Genomic DNA, 23,711 nt, shown 5'->3' with positions numbered 1-23,711 from the left:
AATATTGTTGAACAAGACAATTCGCAGTTGAGAAAAGCCAGACTGGGAAAGGTTTTCTCTGAAGTTAATCTGTTCCAAAATACCTTTTCATTGTTTCCATGAGCTGTGGAGTTTTGTGAATTGAGATGACTGGCTCTTATTAAGCCACTGTGCTACAAATCTTGATTTAACAGACCATTTTAGAGGAGGGATGCCCATGAAATCCAAATCAGCACGTTTGTGTAAGTTTACATGATTTGTGTAATTATGTAATTGATATAAAGGAATCATTTTGAATAAATCAATTTAATGCTCATAGCCCTGATTTAGCTGATAGAAATCTCTTAAATAGTGTGGAAATTGAATGTATAAATGAATGAAAAATGTGTTCATTGAATCTAAACAGAACTCCAGTAATTGAGAATTTATTCTTCTTACAAGATAGCTTTCTGTATAGTAAACTTAATTTTACTACACTTGGCATGTTGTCATTTAAGTATTAGACAAATAAACGTTGCAGTTTCTATAGTGTTGAATCCATGAGCTTTCCTTTAGATCCTAATAAAAGCCTATCAATGGACCTTTAGAACTGGACAGAAACAGTAATTTATTTTGTTGTTCTTTTTATTGTTTGAAATTGCTTTAATTGTTCTATAATTTTAGGATTTACAATCTGTAACAAAATCGGTTGAGTTGGGCAGTTAGAGAAATTGAATAAAATAAATACATAAATAGTTCAGATGCTATATTCAATTATAAAAGATTTGTGTGCCAGAAGACCTATTTGCATAATAGATTCCTCCCCAACCCATCCGATTTCTATCTGAAAGGAAAAACAAAGTGCTGCAGAGATGCACGACTTACTTTCTCTCTGTGGGTATTTACGAACTAGTAAGCTGTGTTGTCAACTCTGATTATATCAGCATTTTGTCTGGACAGGGAGCAGACTGAGTAGACACAGCAATCTTCTGCTGGACAAGAGCATGTTTTGAATTAGGGTTAGGAAATACCTCCTGATACTTTAGCTGCACTCTGTTTCCGAATCTCTTGGCCATGGAAGAAAAGAAACAATGCCTGCCACAACAGCCAGATGTTCGTACCTTAGAGAACAAGGCTTTTTTCCCAGCTTTTCCTTGTCTTTCAGCTCCCAGTGGCCAAAGTTAGAGAGCAAAAGGATTCATAAAGCTCCCTTAATCTTCAGATGTTCCAGCTGCCTCTGTGTTTCTAAATCTAGAAGATCTAACTTTACAGGTTAGAGATTCCAGTCACTAAGAGAAGAACCAGATGTGGTCTTTCACAAGATCCAACTTCTTTAGACACTTCGCTACTTTTGATGCCATTGAAACTGCAGCAAGTTTGTCCTCAGGAGGACAAAATGAAAATATTCTCTAAGTAAGCGAGATGAAAACTGCTGGAAGGATCATGAGGTGGAAAGGCAATTTAATTTCTCTGTTGCCTGAGATAACTGTAATGGTTATATGTTTATATGTAGAACAGAATCTGGAATTTTCATAAAGCCCTCTTTTATTAGGAAAAGAAAAGTAACGATCTAGTCTTGGATGGTGAAAGTGTGTGAGTGACACTCATGTCTTATAAAGTTAGCTTCAGCAAACATCATAGCTGTAGGCATCATATCAGAATCTTCACCCTTGCTCGTTTATTGACTTTTAAAAATCTTAAATAGATGAGTGAGTGGATAGATGGATGGATGGTGGGGGGGTGGATGGATGGATGAATAGATAGATGATAGATAGATAGATAGATAGATAGATAGATAGATAGATAGATAGATAGATAGATATGGGTGGGTGTACGGATGGATGGATGGGTGGTGAATGGGTGGGTGGGTGGATGGATGGATGGATGGATGATAGAGATGGGTGGATGGATGGATGGATGGATGGATGGATGGATGGATGGATAGATAGATAGATAGATAGATAGATAGATAGATAGATAGATAGATAGATAGATAGATAGATAGATAATGAGGTGTTTAGAAGAAAAGCGCTCTTAATATGTGGTAATGACATTGCTGATGGTCTGTTTGCTTTCCAGCTCCTTCTCTAATGAAATCCTGGGCCTGAAACTGCCTCTGGAGCCCGTGCTTAATGCAAACACTGTCTGCAGGAACCTGCCTGGCCTGACACGGCGGCAAATGGAGGTTTGCATACGGAACCCTGATGTGACGGCGTCCGCCATTCAGGGCATCCAGATTGCCATCCATGAGTGCCAGCACCAGTTCCGTGATCAGCGTTGGAACTGCTCTAGTCTGGAGACAAAAAATAAAATCCCCTATGAAAGCATCATCTTCAGCAAAGGTGAGGATTTGCTACCCGTCCAGAGGCCCCTGTAAAATCTCCAGCAATGCAAAAGTTGGTAATCTTTGGGAAGATGCTAATCTGCTTTACAGATCAAGCAGTGGACTCATTCAAGAAGTTGTGACATTAGGATTTGTTCTAGAATTCAGCTGCTTCTCAGAATTATCAGGTGGTATGATTAAGTGATAGTTCCCCTCAGATCACCAATTGTATACAGGTAGTCCTCGACTTAACAACAGTTCATTTAGTGACCATTCAAAGTTACAATGGCACTGAAAAAAGTGACTTATGACCGTTTTTTCACAGTTACAACCTTTGCAGCATCCCCACATGATCAAAATTTCAGATGCTTGGCAATAAGTTTCTATTTCTGATGGGTCATGTGATCCACTTTTGCGACCTTCTGACAAGCAAAATCAACAGGGAAACCAGTTTCATTTAACATCCATGTTAATAATTTAACAACTGCAATGATTCACTTAACAACAGTGGCAAGAAAGGTCCTAAAATGGGGCAAAACTCCCTTAACAAATGTCTCACATAACAACAGAAATTTTGAGCTCAATTGTGGGCGTAAGTCAAGGACTACCTGTATTTGGTGCATTTATTTCTGCCCTTCCAGAAAAAATACACAAGGGAATAGGAAGATTCAAAAAGCCATATTAAAAATACCTCAAAATAATTAAAAACAAAAACAAAATAATGAAAACATCCACATCAGAATAAACAAGGTGGTGTCATAAGGCGGTGACAAAATAAGAGCAGATTCTAAAAATCAGCATGTTTAGTAGAAAAAAAAATTCAGATAAGAAGAAATGAAAGTTTCAGCCAATGCAAGTTGGATCTGCTGAAATTATAGGCTAACATTTGTCTTGCTGGTGTCAGTTGTTATAATTTTATTTGGTTATTGAGCAATTTATATAGTTGCCCATCTTATACCGAACTCTGGTGTGAGAATTCTCACTTTTCAGTGAGAATCCAATGCTCAATTATTTTATTTTAAATTTGTATGAAAAAGTAAAGGCTCCTTCAAGCTCACCTCAGCTCCTGGTGCTTCATACATTTTTCTGTGTAGTTTTCCTGGCAACAATATAGAAAATATTTGCTATTTCCTTCTTCTTTAAGGATTTTTTTTTCAGTTTTTCCTCTGGCATGCAATTCCCTGAGGGTTTCCCATCCATCCATTAAGCAGTCTCAGTTGGTCAATACCAGCCTGTCAAGATGAGCCAGGTCCTGTTATTGCTGCGACAAAAACAGAAAATATAAACTCAGGGAAGATCTGTCGACATTTAAAATAAACCCTAAATGAATTGATTGGAAAATTGCACAAGAGCCTGCAAGATAGTCCAATGTGCTTTTCAGGATTGCTGGCCCTAGGATCCACCTCAATAATTGTTTAGCAGTCAGTCAGTCTGTAAATTAAAACCCTATTGCCTCACTAGGTGGGAATCTGTTGGTGACAGTTTTGGGGAGTTCTGACTGCTTTGGGATTTTGTTACATATTTGCATGTGATAATCTCTTCCAGAGATACTTGGAGAGTGGACAGGTGAAATATATTGCATAACTCAATGTAGTACAGAAGCTCTTTTTCAGGAATCTGGATGTATCAAATGCCTTCCCAGTTGGAAAGCCATGCCAGATACTTTGGATAATAACATGTTGAGATATTCATAGACAGTCAGGAACTTCAGATGCTTATCATGAAAAACTGTTAAGGAAGATGTTTTGCTGCTAATTGGAAGAAACAATGTTCTTCCACAGGGCTTTGTTAATTACTGGAACTCACTGTCACAGGATATATTTCATAGCCTGAGAACTTAAGATGAAAAGGAGTCGGATGTCTCTGGATGACAGAATAGCAAGGCTTCTACATAGCTTTTTGTACGTCTAGTTTTGTGGTGCTTAGTATCAGTTGCTTCTTTGCAGACACATTGCATGGTTCTTGGGAAGTAAACTAGCTCCTCCCTGCTTCTTGACTGAATACAAAAACCTAACCACTGTTGGCTGAGGCCATCTCCTTTGGATAGATGGATGGATGGATGGATGGATGGATGGATGGATAGACAGGTACATACATACATACATACATACATACATACATACATACATACATATTGGAGATTGAAGCTTCATCAACAGCTTGTATTGGCACCAGCAGAAAAAAAGACATGTACTTATTTTTTTAACGTAGAGGTAATTTGCTTCTCACTGTGTCTCAAGATTTGGGTTGCTTACAAGTCTTGTTCTTAGTAACCTAAAGCGGGCAGATTCTTTGAATTATTCATGCCTTTACTACTGACATTAGCTCCATCGTTCTTCCATTCGTGTTAAATAACATGCAGTTTGCACTTCTATTTATTTGTTTCTGATCTTTTACACACCAACATTTCCCCTTCCAATCACATGAGGAAAGAAACCACCATTTCTCAAAACTCAGGAGCCTGTTGTTCCTCTCCTTCCAGTCTTGGATGGACTGATTGGTTGGATACCAGGAATCTGCTTCTAGCTAATGAAATGGGGAAATTGAAGGTAGACGTGAAACAACTGTGTGGCTTGCAAACACAGCAGCAGTGAATTTTACTGTTGTGCTGGATCCCTCAGAAGAAATTATTTTGCTGATAATTTGCAATCGAGAATCATGACAAGAGTTGAGCGTGCACACTCTGCAGTTTCAACATGGATGCATTGAAGGATTTCTGGAATTGGTTTCTGCATCATTGCCTTTTTGACAAAGCGCAAGATGTTCAAATAATCCCTCATTTTGTATGCTTAGACAAAAAATGGTGCTGTCCTACTGGTTTTTCCTTCCTTTCATTAGAAGCTACTTTCTTGCTCATGGAATTGAGCCCTGGGTAACTGAACTATTGAAGGTGAAGAAACAATGTGGCAAAGGAAGGAGGGAGGGAGGGAAGGAAGGAAGGAAGGAAGGAATATTGCCTCATCTTTCCTTTTCCTTCCAGGAAGTCTTCCATGCATGGCTTGTGTGCCATTTCTGGACTATCTCATTCTCATTCCAGGACATCATTCCCTAGGGCAGCTAACCTGATTTTTTTGGTGCTCGGTTGTAGCACATTTCTCCTATTTGCAGTGCTCAGAGACTCTCACAAGGCTTGGAGCAGGCTGCTTTCCCCTTGAAGCTCTCTAGTAGATTTCACGGTAGCCTTATCAGCAAACCTGTTTTTAATCCTTCTGCAAAGTTTCACAATCCATGTAAAAAAAAAAATATCTCCAGTTAATTTTTTTCTGTTTATATAAGCAGTCTACCTCCAATTCTTGCCTCACCCTGCCTCCCAGTCGTTGGGCTCAAACAAACCATTCTGCTTTACCATGCATACATACCCTGAATTTAGAACCATGATTGTCACTTTTTAGGAAGAATGACTGGTCGTGATGTGAAAATGCCACACACCATTCACTACAGCATTCAACTGGACTTTCTATTAGGAAGAAGGTCATCTTGAGATTCTCTTATCAGCATTTTGCTCATGGCACCAGCCAAAGATTAGAGATTACTCGTGGCCTGGGGGCTGGAGGCGTCATATGTTGGCCCTGCCCCCGCCCGGTTTAGCAAAGGGGGAAAAAGTCCGGATATGTCATGTGACGATGTGAGTTTGACACCCCTGGATTAGAGTGAGAAACTGGTGGTTTATTTTGCCTCTTTTGGTTGAACTTGGGGGAATGGAGAACTGAAAGGACTTTCGTTTCCAGGTGCTGCTGTAACACAAGGCTACATTTTTCACACGGATTGGTGAAAGCGCTGATTGGCTCATGATGGGGTTCCATGCTTGGTCTCAGAGTTTTACCTTTAGCAGGCTTGCTTCAGAACTACTTTGCAGGGACTGGAGAATAAAAATGCTACCTTAAACCTATTATTGAACCTGACGATGATGAAGTAACAATTGTAATAGTTGCAATGATAGGAAATAATAACCATTATTTGCAATAGCTGGCATCCTGTGATGATACCTTTAATATTATTTTATAACAACATCTGCTTGTCTCAGGTTCTTAGGAAGGATTCAATAGGTGGACAAAAATGCCAAATCCAGATTAAACATCTGGCTCACTGTGTGACCAACCATAACAATAACAAAGTCTCCTTCAATAGTTTGAAAGAGTCTTATATATTTGCATGTAATGTATAATTAGTTCTCTTGAGATCTAATTCATGGTCACTTTAACCTCAGATACTGAATTTGGCAAGGGGATCTCAAAGAAATCTGATCAGAATTTCCCTGCCAAGAGAAGCACAGTTAGATGACTCTGGCAATGGATTGTGTTTTTATGTTATGCCTTTTAAAAATGCAGTCTCTTGATATATTTTGCAGCACCAGCTATAAATGGGATGGATTCCTAAATACACACACACACACACACACACACACACACAGAGAGAGAGAGAGAGAGAGAGAGAGAAATCAGAAAGATGAGTAAATGTAGTAGAACCTATCCTTTGTCACCCTGCATGCTTTAGGATTCATTGCAGTGATTCAACTTGGTAATGTTCTTTTTTAGAAAGACTGTGGGTGTCCTTGGGAGGGGCAAGGTAAACATCACATATGCCACAGCTCAAAGGACACAAATAATATATTGTGCATCATTTGCATCATGGTGCAACAGATACAAATTACGTAATTCACATTAGCTGAATGTTATTGAGACTTCTACTGGCACATGTGGGAAAGGCCTTGGTAGATGGATTCTTTCTCTCCTCTTGTCTCCTTCTTGTGTTTGGCTTAAAGGGCTTTATAGTTCCAGACCTGGTTTCATAGTTACACCTAAAACCAGGGGTGGGATTCAATTTTTTAACAACCAATTATGCGGGCGTGGCTTATTTGGTGGGCGTGGCTTGGTGGTCATGTGACTGGGTGGATGTGGTTTGGTGGTTGGCTGGGTGTGGCCAACTCAATATCACTCACATCGAGGCACGCATCTCCTCGCCTGGCCTCTAATGACTGTGGGGATGCTGCAACAGTCATAAGTGTGAAAAATGGTCATAAGTTACTTTTTTCAGTGCCATTGTAACTTTGAATGGTCACTCCACACAAGCAAAGTACCAGCGAAGGAGGGGAAAAAAACTCCAGAGAAGTTCCTGAGTCAGGAAGTCTAGTCCTGCCAAGAACTTAATAAGGGTTAACGGAGAGGCAGTTTCTGTAAGCAATGCCAGAATGTTTCCTTCCTGCCTACCTTATAGGATTAGGCCAGTAATTTCTTCTAACAACCGGTTCTCCAAACTTCTTAGAATGTTAACAACCGGTTCTAGCGAATATGTGCGAACTGGTAGAATCCCACCCCTGCCTAAAACCATTATTATTGTTATATTTTGTTCAAAGAATCTTTGAGGTGGATAGGTTCTTTAGTGCTGCCACTTTGAAACAGCATTACATTGCAGACCAAAATTCTACAAACTCTTTCCCTGTTCTGCATGTTATCAGTTATGAATCTCCTTTTGCTATCTATAAATGGGACTCTGGTATCTCGAAATTCCTTGCAATTTAAGGCACAGAGTGATATCAGAAGCATAGGAATAATCACGCTATTTCCAAGAGCAACAGGATAAAAAAGTCAGAATAATGCACAATAAAATATTTCCTTCTCTGTGTAAGATTTCAGAAATGTGGGCAAGGTAGAAGAGTGGAGTTGTATGATGCTGTAGTTATATGACTCCTTTTTGTGTGATGTAGAAACAGCTACGAAAGGGTATGCAAGTGAAACATATTAGTGTTCTCCACTCTGATCTTGTGCAAAAGGCAATCTACGGAAGCAAGTTTCAGGTTTTCACAGAAAATAGATAGTACAGTTCAACCATCAGCTGAAAACAGTAGAAATCCTGCTTCAGCCAGGATAAGGGAAGCAGAGACTAAGTCATTAGCATTTATCATTCCTTCATCTTGTTGCTTGTTTGTCCATCTTTTTCTTTATCTTTGTTAATAATAGATGACGTTTCAGTTTTAAAAAACAAACCTAATTTGGACGTCTCTTTTGTTTCCACTCCCCTTCCCAACAGTTAGTTTTGTAGTTTAATGTTATGTATTTCCAGTAATGCAAATCCCTTGTTACAGTTCACTTCTTATGGAAGTGGAAAAGAGACAATATAAAGAAGGAAGGGAGAGAGTCGGAAGAAATAAAAAAGAAAAAAGAAAAAGAGAAATGGGGAAGGATGGGTAGAGAAGTGCAATCGTTGTTCCTCTGTTTGTTCTGCAAGATACATTCCTTACTTTTCTTTTTGGAACATTTAAACCAGAGGTCCTCAAACCTGGCAACTTTATGACTTGTGGACATCAACTCCCAGAATTTCTGAGCTAACAAGACTGGAAGAGGAATTCTGGGAGTTGAAGTCCACAAGTCTTAAAGTTGCCAAGTTTGGAGACCTCTGATTTTAACTGTGACCCATTACAGATCGTCCTCAACATGCAACCACAATGAAGCCACCAAATGTGTGTTGCTCAGGTAAGGCAGCTGAGTGAGTTTTGTGAGCTTTACACACTTAAGTGAATCACTGCAGTTGCTAAGTGAATCTTGCGGTTGTTAAGTGAATCAGTTTCTCCCATTGACTTTGCTTGTTGGAAACCCCTGGGAAGGTTAGAAGAGATGGTCACAAGACCCTCGGACAGTGCATACATGCCAGTTGCCAAGCGCACCTGAATTTTGATCACATAACACCCCCCCGCCCCCGGGATGCTGCAACTGTCATAAGTGTGAAACCAGTCATAACTCTCTTCCGTGCCCTTATAACTTCAAACAGTCGCTAAAACCGAATGGTTGCAAATGAAGGACTACCTGGGTCAGAGACCTTTCCTCATTTGTAGTGCACTTTTTGGAAGACTCTATCATTGGTAGAGCTGCCTGGCCAGAAGGGCAAAATCATTGGGCCATCATTGTGACTTTGCCTGTTATACTGACCCCGTGACCCCGTTGGGCACATCCATCTTCTGTTACGGTTTCCCCGGGGCTACGCTGTGTCTCCCTCAGAGGTATCAGAGCAGAGGGTGGTGCTGACATACCGAGAGGAGAGATATCTTGAATCCCATTTGGCCTAAGGCTCCTCCTTTGAATCTGGTTTTGGTTTCAGCTCGTTTCAGTCTGGAATGTTTATACCTCCGCCTAGCCACGGATCCCACTACCAGACGTGACTTGAAATGCTGCTTGCACTGGGCCTTAGACTCAACTCTTCTTCTGCAAAACGGGTGGGGGGGGTAGAGATGCCCTATATTTCAAGTCTGTGGTGACTGACACCAAGCCGAGCGCTAACGAAGATGAATCGGCGCTTACCGAGCTAATAATGGGGATCTGGAGTGCACAAAGGTGACACACTCCAAAATGCACCTCGAGTAATCAAGGTCTCAGGGGCTCTTTGAGAAGATGGAGGGGAAAGCAAGTTACGATCTGCCACGGAAAGCTGAAGGTCTGGCAAGTTGCCAGTCCCTGGCGGGTTCACCTGCAGTTTAATTAGGGAAAGAGGGAGGAGGGACTGAGGAGAGGAGCAGGCGGCATGTTTCAACTGGCTGCATACATAGCCTTTGGAGAGGAATAGGGAAGGGGAAGGAGTAGGCAACGACATTCAGGGTATGGCAAGCTTTCTAGCATCCCCAGGAGTGAAGTCACCTCCTTTTTGACATTATTAATAGCAGCCTTGAACTAATTGGGGAATAATCTGCTAGGGCACATCCAGCAAATGTTCGTGTTAGACAGGTGTCACCGAATGGATCTGAATTGGTTGTGCAAGAATTTCGTCGTAGCGTGCCAAGCATAAGTTATGTTGTTGGTACAGTCAGAGCTGGAGGGCTTCCAGGGTTTCTGCAGCTTGGATACATAACAGTCTTTCCCGATCTAGGATCTGTCAGATCTGTTAGGATTCTAACTCCCAGAAACCAGAATGATGCCGATTGGGAATTTGGGGAATTACACCACTGCATGGACAACTCGGTTCAGGGGAAGACAGCTCACAGAATTGCAAAGGGAATTTTGGAGGAAACCCCCACCACCACCCCTGGTCTGCCATGATCATGGATTCTCTTTTGTTGACAAGGAAAATAAGTTCATTGATTAGCCAAACAAGGATTCATTCAAGGTGTACATTTTTCTAGCTCATGCAGTGTCTGGATAAAACAGGTTTGCAGAGCCTCCTGTAGCCTATCTGCTCGCAGATGGTTCTAGTTTATGCTGCTCTTACCAAATCTATCATGACGCAATCACCTATGAGAAGTGAGAGTGTGACAGTTTGGATGACCAGTTATTTATGCTACATGGGATACCTACAGTTTGATTCTATGCAGGTAATCCTTGATTTACAAAGGTTTGTTCAGTGACCGTTCGAAGTTACAACAGCACTGAAAAAAGTGACCCACGACTGTTTTCCACACTAGTAACTGTTGCGGCATTCCTCATGGCCACATGATCAAAATTCTGATGCTTGGCTCATATTTATGACGATGGCAGTATCCCGGAGTCATCCGATGGGGAAGCCAGATTTTCTTAACAACTATGTTACTAACATAACAACTATAGTGATTCACTTAACAGTTGTGGCAGGAAAGGTCGTAAAAATGAGGCAAAACTCACTTAACAAATGTCTCGCTTAGTGGCAGATATTTTTGGCTCAGTTGTGGCTGTAAGTCGAGGACTATCTATATTTGAGAAATGGCTCCTGGATTGGATTAAACTTCTCCAGTGGTAGAATGCCTTGTGAATTTCCACCTAGTGTTCCTTTATTTTTACGCTTTCAATACAAAACACAGTTGGAAGTGCAAACATTGGGGAAGCAGGCATGGTGGGGAAGGGGTTGAAACTTGGATGAAAAAATTATCCCCTCACTCAAAAAAAAATGTTTCTCCAATGTGGTAGCAGTACTGTATTATTGCAGCAAAGGAAAATGACCAAATGACTGGTCCCAATGGTACCTTGCCTGTTTTATCTTCTCTGTTCCCAGTATGGAAGGCTAGGATTATGATTAGCTTGAGAACTAACTCAAGAGCAGGTTAACCTGGCACTTTAAGACTGTGGACTAATTCCAAATTCCTCAGCCAGTGAAGCTTAATTTAGCAAAGCTGGCTGAGGAATTCTAAAATCCAAGAGCAGGGGTTTCCAACCTTGGCAAGTTTAAGACTTGTGGACTTCAACTCCCAGAATTCCTCAGCCAGCTTTGCTTGTGGACTTGTGGCTTTGCTGGCTGAAGAATTCTGGGAGTTGAAGTCCACAAGTCTTAAACTTGCCAAGGTTGGAGACCCCTGAAAGCATGCAAGATCCTGGAAGGAAATACATTGGATCTCTTTTATTCTGGCTCAAGCCTTGAGTTTGCAAAAAGAACTCTAGAATGTTTGGTGAAAGGAGACGACACTTTCCAAAACCAGCAAACAGCTGACAACAAATTGATATTGAAAACAATCCGTCTTTTCTCAGAACTCTTCACATGTTCTTTATAGACAGCCTCACCAAAACCCGGCTGCATCAGCTCGGTCTTTTCAGGAGCAAAGCAGAGTAAGCAACCTTGTCAGATTACAAATATCCTCTTTCCTTAAACATCCCCAGACTTCCAGAATGACTACAATTTCTGACCACCTCATTTCCTCCACCTTTTTTTTTTGTTTGGCAAACCTGTTGTGGCTTAAACTTCTTATGTATAGCCATTTCTCGCAGAGAGGGCACAGAGCATGGGTGGAATGGGAAGTTATGTGGGCAAAGGCTCATTCTTCCCCAGAGCATGTAAACTCTCACCACAGATGCAAAGAAACCTAAACAAGCACAGCCTTGGTGGTTGATGAACATCACACACATGACGAGCTTCGTGGTTTGTTTTTTTGCAGAGTCATAGATGGGGGTACAAGAAGTGGCGTAAGTGATTTACTACAGTTTTGACATCTAAATACTGATACCAGGCAAGCATAGTATATGAAAAGAAGATAAAGTTAGATCAAACACCGCTAGTGACACCTTTTCTGGAACTTGTATCAAGCAAACCTTTTTTGACTACCCAATCATTTATTTTATTGCTGCTGCTGTGTTTTGCTATAAATTCCAATCATCTCCACAGCCAGATTGCCAGTGAATCCATATTCACAGGCACAAGGCCCTTCCCCATCACCTTCCATTATTACACAGACCACAAGCCAAAGAATCTGTTCTATCAGAGGTTGCCATGTTTTTTTCTCCCAGGGCTCTTGTACCTGTCAGAAATTGAGCAGGGGCAAAGAAGAGACTATCCCTTCTTACTCTGCAAGCTGTCCCATGTCTTTTGGAAGCATAGATCTTTACAAAAACAAAAGCTGTTTACGAGATGCTATCAAAATTCTGCTATGATATTGTTCAATGTAAGTGGCAACTATCTCAATTAGCTCCCTTTTTTCCCCTGATGTTAAGCAGATAGGGAAACTGTTACCTCAACTGTAATATAATTTAAATGTCTTTAGGATGGCACAACCGAATAGGAAGGTGAAGTCTGTTCTATTGTACAGTACTCTACCATCAGCATGCTCTATCCTGTCCTTTCCATTTCAGCATATTGTTGCAGATGAAGCTGCATTTACATCTTGTGTGACATTATTTTTCTTCTTCTTGGGTTGGATGCCAGTTTCCATACAATCTCTTGTGGGCTTGCTTACTGTAAGGCAATTTTCTTCCCTGTATAGTCTGTCTACTAGAGGATTTGCTTCTGTCACATTGAAAGTTAAATGTACTGTGTATCGACAAATACACAGTGTAGATTTTTGGCACAACAGTGGGACTTGGGCCTCCTGTCCTAAGGATTACCGTGCAGTGGTGTGTGTGTGTGAGAGAGGGAGGGAGGGAGATATTACTGGTTATCAGCCAACTGGGCTATACGTTAAGGTTGTTTTTGTGGCAAGAATGTTGTTTCTTCCTTTGTTATTTCACCCTCACTATTTTCTTGTCAGAAGACCTTTTCGTACGCTGCCACAAGGTTCAAACCTGTTTGTGAAAGAGCCATTTGAACTTTTAGATAATAATATCAGCTGCTTTCCTTTATTATTGGATTTCTTATGGATTCTGACACAAAAGATATCAGGAGCTCTTCTTGACAGTTTGAACACGCTTTGGTATGAGGGAGAGAATTTAACTATGTTCTGTCATAACAGTGCTGCGATAGTGCCATGTTTTCAAAATGGCCAAAGTAGCAATTTTGTGTAGCAAATTAACATTATTCTGCCGAAACCTGGACATTTAAGGCCAACCTAATAATACTTTGAAGCCATACCAGAAGATGCTTTCTTTAGACTGAAATCAATCTAATTCATGAAAAGCAAACTTAAATGAAAGATACACTGTATTGTATTTGCCCTTCATATTCAAATCTGATTTTCATCTGTGGTTGTGACTGTTTGTATGTTTGTTTGTTTCCAAGGATTTTATGCCATTTCAATCTAAAAAGTATTCTCTTGTTTGAGCAACCTTTGACTCACCATGGGATATTATTAAAAAACAGTCTATACATTAGGTACGATTCAGAGCATATTACTTGATTACTTGTGCATGTTTTAGGAAAACATGTTTAGTCTCACCATTTGGAGGCTAATGAATAAGAATATTATTAAAATGCCTAGCAAGGGGATAATGAGATGGAGAGATTGGTTAATTAATCTTCCTTTGCTGGTTTAGTGGTTGAGGAACAAAATAAATGAGATAGGGAGAACTGCCATTGGATCCCCAGAGGGTTTTTTTTTTTTTAGATTCATGTTCAACTATTGTAATATGTTTCCTTGGTAATCGTCCTTGGTAATAAATGTATTAGGATCTATCCCAATCAGAAACCCTGGATGACCAAGGAAGTCCAGTGCCTCTTGCATGACAGGACCAAGGCCTTTAGGTCCGGTGATGGGGCAAGATATAGTGTTACCAGAGCTAATCTGAAGAAAGGTATTTGGAAGGCCAAGACTGATTATAAGAGGAAGATTGAGGATAAGTTTTATAGCGATAACATGAGGCAGGTGTGGCGAGAGATTCAACAAATTACAAACCACCAACTGACCAATGTCATCCCTGCTGAGGGGGATGCTTCATTGGCAGAGGAACTGAATCATTTCTTTGCTTGCTTTGAAGTGGAGGAATCAGAGACAGATAAAATACAACTTCCAGCCAATTGTAGCCCCCACCTCATTGTGGAGGAACAGGAGGTGAGGAGCATTCTGAGGGCTGTGGACCCTAGAAAGGCTGCCGGTCCTGACGGTATCTTTGGCCGAGTGCTTAAAGACTATGCTGATCAGTTGGCTGGAGTCTTTACCAGGATCTTCAATCGGTCTTTATCCCAGTCCACTATTCCATCTTGTTTGAAGGTTTCCACCATTGTTTTGCTGCCAAAGAAGTTCACTATCAATAACCTCAATGATTACAGACCAGTGGCACTCACTCCTATCATCATAAAGTGCTTTGAGAAATTGGTCTGCCGGCACATCATTTCTGGTCTTCCGCATACATTTGATAAACACCAGTTTGCATACAGAAAAAATAGATCTACGGAGGACGCTATAGCCATCACTCTTCTCACTGCTCTGACTCATCTAGAACAGTGGGAGGGCTATGTGAGGATGCTTTTTGTGGATTTTAGTTCTGCGTTTAACACAATTTTTCCACATAGACGAGTGTCTAACTTCTGGACTTTGGGCTTTCTAATTCAATCTGCCTTTGGATTATGGATTTCCTGTCTGGCCGCTCACAGAGGGTCAGCTTAGGTCTTCAGCCCTTACCTCTTCAGCCCTTACCATAGGGTTGTGTGTTGAGTCCCTTACTCTATAATCTTTATGTGCGTGACTGCATTTCCACTCATGTCAGTAATACTATTGCTAAATTTGCAGATGATACAACAGTGGTGGGACTTATCTCCAGGGGGGATGAGTCTGCCTACCAAGATGAGGTGGACTGGTTGCTTTCATGGTGTGGAGACAATAACTTGGTCCTCAACACAAATAAGACCAAGGAGCTTATAGTGGATTATAGAAGGAACAGATCAGACATCCAGCCCTTGTTTATCAATGGAGACCGAGTGGAGCAAGTGGCCAATTTTAAGTTTCTTAGTGTTACCCTAAAAGAGGACTTGACCTGGGGTGCTCACATTGCAATCCTGGTCAAAAGGGCCCAGCAGAGATTATACTACCTGAGGCTTCTCAGAAAACAACTGAATGAGAAACTGCTGGTGACTTTCTACCGCTGCACCATAGAGAGCATTTAAACATACTTCACCTCTGTATGGTTTGCCAATTGCACAGTGGCAGATAGGAAAGCACTCCAGAGGGTTAACGTCATTGCTCAGAAGATCATTGGTTGCCCTCTCCCCCCTTTGGAAGAGCTTTATAGCTCCCCCTGCCTTAAGAAAGTTCAAAACATTCTCAAAGATCCATCTCATCCTAGGAACCCTTTTTTTGAACTATGACCATCTGGCAGACTGTACAGGATAACAAAAACAAGGACAAATAGGCTGAAAAACAGCTTCTATCCCAGGGCAGTAGCTCTTTTGAATTCTGCTGTATAGTGCAGTGTTGGTGTGGTGTCGGGGGTTTCTGGTTCAATGTGTGAAGGGTGGAGGATGCGTGTTTGTGTTTATTTTCATGGTCATGGTCATGATGTGCACTGAAGATGGTGTTTGATTTCGTTGTACGAGGTGCAATGACAATAAAGTAAACTAAAACTATTGTAATAAGTTTCCTTGGTAGTCCAGGACTGTAGTTACTTTAGGCAACGCAGACATGGGGTATGGGATAGATTAAATTGGACAGGATAAAGTCTTAAACTTTTCCTGGTCTTAGTATGTTATTTTACTTTGTCCTCAAGATTAAACTGTTTAATACAGTTTAGCGGTATCATGTGGCTTTGCCAGTATTGATTGAACAGTAATAACAGAATGCTTGCTACATTTTTGAAGAAGAATCCTGAATCTTGAATATCTTGCAAATGTTATCCTTCAAGAGCTAATAAAGACCATCACCATCCAATTAACTTACCTAAGGTTTCAGCTTAAGTGGTCTTCACTAAGAGAATGCAAATCCCACAGCTTTTTTTTTTGTAATGCACTTTTGTTTTTATATTGAATCTCTTACTCCCAAGTTCTATTTGACCATCATTCAAGCAGTTTGCGATAGTTGAAACATCAACCACCCAATGACACCTCTTGCTCTTTGCTTTTGACGAGGGGTCCCCAAACTTGGCAACTTTAAGACTTGAAGCCCACAAGTCTTTAAGTTGCCAAGTTTGGAGACCTCTGCTCCTGACGGACAAAATCTAGTTAAATAAATGCCGTTATTTTGGACTTTGGGAATTAAGTAAATTCTTCTAAATCAGGGCTGTCAACCTCATTGGCCCACAGGCCAGATGCATCACGTGCTGGCCACGCCGATGCCCGGTTTAGCGAAAGTCCCAAGATGACACAAGATGCTTTCGTGACAACGCGCGTTTGACACTCCTGCTCTAAATGGTTAGAACTAAATATGGGATAGGTTTCAGACAGACACTGAGTCTTGATCTCAGAACAGGACTATTACAGTATGCTTTACACCTAGTAGCTGTAGCTGGTAAGCAGCACAAGCGGTAATAATAGATACTTATCATGCCCATTTATCGTTGCTGCTTTGCATGCTGTGTTGGCTGCTAATTGACTTCCGTGTGTAATTCAAGTGCTGGTTGTTACTTACAAAGCCCTACATGGCATAGGGCCTGGTTATTTCAGCGGCAACCTCTCTCCAGATGTCCCATTAATTGCCAGCTTCAGGTCCCATTAATTGCCAGCTTCAGGTCCCATTAATTGCCAGCTTCAGGTCCCATTAATTGCCAGCTTATGGGTCTGAGAAAGCATGCTGTTGCTCCCATCTTCTGGGTTGGCATTTGCCTGAGATACATATAGCATCAATTCTCCTACAATTCTGGAAGGCCCCTAAGATTTGGCTTTGCTCCCAAGCCTAGGGGCAATGTATCTGTTGAGTCTCTTTAAAGTTTTTATTGTGTGATTGTTTTCAGTCTGAGTTGCCATGTCTTGCCTTGTCTTTAACCATTTTAAAACTGAATATTTGGATACCATAAGCTGCCCAGAGTCTTGTAGAATGGGCAGCCATAATAATTTTGGTTATAATAATATTAATATGTTTTCTTCATTCTGCTTTCCCTCCAGCCGGAGTTCTTAAAGAAGCTTACAGTGGTTCAGGCAGGCTGAGTCTCCATCTAAGCAGCCTGCAGGACCAGACCTGCTTAGCATTAGCAGGGAACTGTGTCATGTGCCTTGAAATCACTCAGTTAGCAATAAAGAACAGCAGCAAAAAAAAGTTTGAGATCTTAAAGGCTGTGAAACAGATGGAACAATAGATGTTGAAATCTCACTTTGTGAACGCTTGAATATTAGTGGACCTCAGACACGGCGGGAGCTGTAGCCAGAAACAGCAATTGAAAAACCCAACAAGGATCTATCTTTCATCTTGAATTAAGGTGGCAGTGCAGAGCCAGGAATGTTTGGATAGCATTGAATGTGCAATTGGCAAAGGGCACAACTGCCAGAAGGCTTGTGTTTTGGGATCCCCCCATCCCCCTCGCCTCCCACTTTCTAAAACACTCAAGCTCAAGAGATCATGGGTGACTTTACTCTAGAGTTTGGCAGGAAGACAGTTGAGTGCAGCATCCCCCTCTTCTGCATAGAGAAAATGGCATTAAGTAATATAATCTTCCCGTGATAATTTAGAGACATTTTTTAGGGTGGATAATGATGAAAGAAAGAGAGAAAGCAAAGCAAAGCAAAGTGGGAAACACGCCCCCCCCACTTTCCTCAATATCCATTTTGACTACAAATGAGATACAACACAGATCTTTTCCTTTGCTATAACTCCATGCTTGCATAATGGTGCCTGTGGGATGTTTAAAACTACACCGAGAAACACACTTCGGCACTAATTCAAACAGTTTAAAACACCGTCAACACGGCTGATAAGATCCTAGTAACTCTGTGCCCAAGTCTGAATGGTCCACCTGCTGCTTGCATTCCTGCCCACCTGACAGCTACATCTACTGAGCTGCTGTTCTTCTTCCCTTCTTCTGAAGAAGGTTGGGCTTTTTTTGCAGTAAAGATTGAAGCAGTTCTAGGAAAAGGCCATGGATTGCAATGAAAGAGAGCATTCTATGATCCCTTAGTAAAATGCAAGGAAATAAAATGAGGAGTTTTGCAGGAAAGCACTACAGCATCAGCCACTCAGAGCTCAGCTTAAGACTCATAGTATGTTGTTTTGTCTGAGTTAAGAAAAGGAACAGGGTGAAAGGATCTACCTACTGAAAAGCCACTTTGATGAGTAAATAGATTATCAACAGCTGTTCTTTGGGCCATTATTTTTCTTTTAACTGCTACTACAAAACGATCTATTTCAGGGGCATCCCACCTTGGCTACTTTAAGACTTGTGGACTTCAACTCCCAGAATTAGAGACATTCTGAGAGTAAAAGGCCGCAAGTGTTAAAGTGGCCAACGTTGGCTGCCCCTATTCTACTTGTTCCAATGTTGCTCAGGATTGGCATTTTATAGAATGTTCTCTGAAATGAAATGAAGTCTTGGTCAAAGAGGAACAGTTTTATGTTTCTTGGTAGTTAAGGATCAATAATCAGTTGAAAAGTTCATATTATAAATGGGAGCCACAAAACCTTCCTATAAATACACAGACAGCCTCTCTTTCATCAATTCTTATCTATCCATGCTGTGTATTTCATGAACTAGTTCATATGTATAAGGTAGAGATAGACTGTTCATGAGGTGTGGGTGTGGGTGTTTGATCCTGAAACTTGAAACATCCTTCTGCAGAAGAATTTGGAGCAGGGATTGTTCTCTTCTATTGATCACTGCTGCATTGGAAATCCCCTGTGTACACTGAAATAATGCTTGCCTTTGGAGACTGAAGCCTGTAGCTTCTTCTCGCATGACTCCAATGTAACTTGGAGGGCATAAACAAAGCCAAAACCTGAAATGTGCTCTAATTTAGGTTGGTGAGTAGTGAGACACCAAGGTGCCTAAGATTCCTTGCCTTTACCTGTCCTTTCGGGCTGTCTTTGCTGCTTGTACCAATGTAGACATTGCCATTAACTTGTCTCTACAACTTGATTTCAAGGAGACTTCTCTCTCTCCATTATCCTGGTCTCCTCACTGGTGATACAAATCCCAGAAACTGGGCTGAAGGAGCCTTAGTTTCCCAACGTTGCTCCCAATCAATTGCTTTCAAAGTTATTGCTTTGACTTCTATGAAATGAATCCACATGAACGCATAGTTTACCTTTTTCCCAGGAGATGTAGAAAGGCCACAGAAAGTTATTTTTATGGTTTTTTGGAGCATCATACGTGATATTACTTGGAACATTAGACCAGGTGTCCCCAAACTTGGCAACTGTAAGACTTGTGGACTTCAACTTCCAGAATTCTCCAGCCAGCATAGCTGGGAGTTGAAGTCCACAAGTCTTAAAGTTGCCAAGTTTGGAGACCTTTGCATTAGACCCTTCTTCCAAGCTGCAGTCTTGCCTAGAGAATTGTCTTGCCTGTCACTGTGGCATTTTTAGAGGTTTTTGCAGTGTGCTTTATCTATGGCTCATTTTCTTAATGAAGAAGGATCCTGATCACTGGAACATTACTAGAGCACAAGACCAAACAAAGAATTAATTTTGCAGTTCCTGTGCAGTTGTTTTTTTTTATTATTATTATTATTATTATTATTATTATTATTATTATTATTATTATTATTATTATTATTTTACTGCTTGTACATACTTTGCTCTGTGGCAAAGGGATTTTCTGATTTATGTAGAACTATGAGTGGTTTTTCAGTGGGTGTATTAATGGCGGTCATGTTTTTTTGAAACAGCAGGTAGCTCCCCTCGACAGACAGTTGTAGAAGGGAAGATGGATCTAGATTCTAGGTTAAGGATACTGTTGGTTTTTGCCTGGTGGTTTTGAAAAACTGGCCATAGCCCATAATACTTCAGGAACATACTAGACGGGTCAGAATCTGGTTGTATATCTCTGCAGGTAGGATGAAAGTCAGCTGATACAGAGAATCTAATGTAATATATAACATGCTAGTTCCTGAAGTGAAGGATGGCAGGATGAAATGATGGGCCACCAAGTATCCTTTTTTAAATAAAAATTTTCTCCAGTTCTAAATGACCACCTTAGGGCAAAATTGTGACTGTATTACGCCACTGTCCCGTCCCATCCCCCAGTTAAATGGAGGGTTTATAGGGAAAATGGGCTGGAAGGACAGTACAGCATTCGAGGAAGCCAGGTCTTTGTTTTCCTAGCTTAAAACCCTCAGCCCTTAGATATGTGTTCACAGAAGGTTTTTTGGTTGGTGGGGGGGCAGTTTGATATCAGCTGCAGGCTTGGGCAGGCTCATGTGCCTTTCTATGCCTGTTGGAATATAAAAGCTACGGTTTTGTAATGTGGGCATTTGTAGTATAAATAATAGGAAGGATAATGTACTCAATTGATCCCTGTGTAAAACAATGCTGAATGCAAGACAAGGTAAGCTTTCCAATTCATGATATCATGATAGAAAGAGAAATTGTCTCCAAAAATAATCAAGCAATAAGGAAATTATAAATTGGAACAAGCTTACTTCTCCTTTTCTTTTCAGAAATTTGAAGAGACTTGTTTCTTTTTTTTCCCTTTGAAAATGAATGTGTTTGGACAAGCCGGGTAATGAAAATTGTTCTGCAACTGGAACAGTAACTGTTGTGAACAGGAAGCAGGAAATAATGGGATTCCACTCTGGGAAGCATGGGTGGAAAGCCAGGCACAATCTAGCCCAGGCATTCTTGCCAGCGCTTTGACCTCCCTGTCTGAATCTGCCTTTGAGGGAGGTGAGAGCTGAAGACCAAGAAATCAGATGAGTGGGTCCGAACTACAGTTCCATATTTTTACAACCCAGTTCCATAAAAATCCCATAGTATTATTTGGTCTCTCCCCAGGTGCTAATAAGCCTGATATATTAGGTTTGGCAGTTTGATTCTCACAGGCTCAAGGTAGATTCACCCTTCCATCCTTCCAAGGTGGGTAAAATGAAGACTCAGATTGTTGGGGACAATAAACTGATTCTGTAAACAGCTTAGAGAGGCCTATAAAGCACCGTGAAGCAATTATATAAGTCCAAGTGCTAGTGCTATTAGAAGAGACTACTAGCTATTAGAAGAGATGTACTAGCTATTAGATAATACACACACACAGAGAGAGAGAGAGGGGAGAGAGAGAGATGGACAATTTCCCTATACATTGAAAGCACTTTCTTTTCTGCATTTCATTCTTCTAACTATTAGCCGGTTCACAATGAAAAGCAGAAATTATCATGAGTTTTAAATGGGACAAGAGGAGGAAGAGGAAGATGAGGAGCAGCACTGTACTCCTCTTAAGAGCTACTGGAGAATGACCAATCTTGCGAAACCCTATAAATCCTGGACAACGCATTTGGTTCTTCAATACCTGATAGCAGGAAGACTCGCTAGTCCCTCAGACGTTTATTTTATTCAAAAGTTTTATATCTTTCTTTTGTAGAGTTGCTCAAGGCAAAGTGTGCAATGTTCCTCCTTCATATTCTCAGTTTGGCTGAGAGACAGCAGTTCACTATAAATTTCCCAGTGACTTTTGGTGACCGATAGTGGAGTAGAATCTGGTCTCCCCTGTGCTGTCCCAGCACCTTAATCACCAGGCCAGCCTGGCTCTTTTGTGGAGTTGAGATAAGTGAAGTAAGTCCATGGGTAAGACATCAGATGTTCATGCAAGGATCATGCTGTTTGACAAACAGCCATGTAGTAAAACTGCAGTGAAGGTGGTACTTTTGAGCTTTGTGGCAAGAGATTGAATAACGTGATTTATGTCGCTTGCTTGCAGGTTTCCGTGAAAGTGCTTTTGTCTATGCCATTGCAGCTGCAGGAGTGATGCACGCAGTCTCCAACGCTTGCTCCTTGGGCAAACTGCAAGCCTGTGGCTGTGACCAGAAGCGTCGAGGGGATGAAGAGGCTTTCCGCCTCAAACTTCATCGCCTCCAACTGGAGGCCATGAACCGTGGCAAGGGAATGATGCACGGCGTCCACTTGGAGCACCTGCCAGCCGAGGCCCCTGGCCTACAAGACTCCTGGGAGTGGGGCGGTTGCAGCCCTGACATGGACTATGGGGAGAAGTTTTCAAAGGAATTCCTCGATTCCCGGGAGAGCCACCGTGACCTCCCATCCCGTATGAGGCTTCACAACAACCGTGTTGGCCGGCAGGTGAGTAAAAAAAGCATATTTGAGATAACAAGCTTGTCGAAATCCTCCTGATGGCCCCTAAATACTGTCCCTTGGACCGTATTTCCCAGAATTCCCAGCTCAGTTATGATGAGAGTGATACAGTCTAAGGTGTTTGTGGGGGGAGGGGAAATGGTCTAAGACATCTGGCAAGTTGCTGGGGAATTCTGGAAGTTGAGATCCACACATTTTATAGTTGGCGAGTTTGAAAAACACACTGGTCTAATAAGACATCTGGACATCATCTCAATGAGAAGGCTGTCTAAAGGTTTCTGAAAGAAAAACAGCAGAGCATGGTGCTCTGGAGGCAAAAGAAGTTTGTACTGAGTTGATGTGGGTGGTGCACAAGAAATGCAGTGACCAGGATATTATAGATACTGTTTTATATAATTGCATGAAGCCGGTGAAGGAGGTAACCCTTCAGCTTTCAACACAAGCTGATGTTGTTTTAAGGCATACAAGACACATTATGCTGATTTTTCACCAGCAGTGACTGCTGTCCTAACCTAATCTCCAGTTCTGGACATTCTTCTTTTCTATCAAATGGAAAGGAACAAGTAATCAAGATCTCACCATTCAAGATTCTATTCCCCAGAAATATTTTGGGAAATGATCTCATCTAAGAAAAAAGTTGGTGGGAACCTGCAGCATCAGCTGGGAGATTGTGGGCGCCAATGAGCCTGCAGAGACTTCTCATGCCATTGTTTATGCTCCACCTGATTAGCTTTTTCCCCCAGAATTTTTTAAAATTTGAAAGAAATTTTTTTTTTGAGTAACTAGCCAGTTTAAAGTAAAGCGGCAGTCGTTAATGTAATCTTCATATCCAAGAGCTGTAGAATCCTGCAATATATTCCAGAGGGTTTTATAAGAGGCTATAACTCAGAGCTCTGTTTGGAAACGTGACTCAGCACCTGGAAAAGGGATAGAAGAAAAAAGTGGTAGAAGATAACTTGGGAGCCTAGACGTGTTGATGGGGAACAGCCCTACTAGTTTGCCTCCTGACAAAAGAGATTTTGTGACTGGCACCATTTCGGGTGAGTGACTATGAGATGATCTCACGATTGCTGTACAAACGTGCCCACCAGCCTAAAAGAGCAGGTAATTGTGTATTAGTATCTAACAACTTTACTCACAGACAAAACAAATCATTTTGTAATTTTAAGCCTGATGACAGGT

General features: G+C 41.2%; 1 protein-coding gene across 3 annotated transcripts in view; it reads left to right on the top strand.

Annotated features, from left to right (window-relative positions):
• The window catches only part of WNT10A (Wnt family member 10A), a 64,112-nt gene that overhangs the window by 20,982 nt on the left and 19,419 nt on the right, over positions 1-23,711 (top strand). For all 3 annotated transcript variants that reach the window (XM_026708009.2, XM_087920591.1, XM_087920592.1), the window contains exons 2-3: positions 2,038-2,300; positions 22,141-22,517. In XM_026708009.2, coding sequence (XP_026563794.1) covers positions 2,038-2,300; positions 22,141-22,517 — 640 coding nt within the window. The remainder of the gene's footprint in view (positions 1-2,037; positions 2,301-22,140; positions 22,518-23,711) is intronic.

This window comes from Pseudonaja textilis, chromosome 1, assembly GCF_049901715.1.
Source record: "Pseudonaja textilis isolate UNSWEBS1 chromosome 1, rPseTex1.2, whole genome shotgun sequence".
In the NCBI taxonomy this organism is placed as follows: Eukaryota; Metazoa; Chordata; class Lepidosauria; order Squamata; family Elapidae; genus Pseudonaja; species Pseudonaja textilis.
Note: the sequence above shows the minus strand (reverse complement) of the source record. Positions and strands in the feature narration are given on the sequence as shown.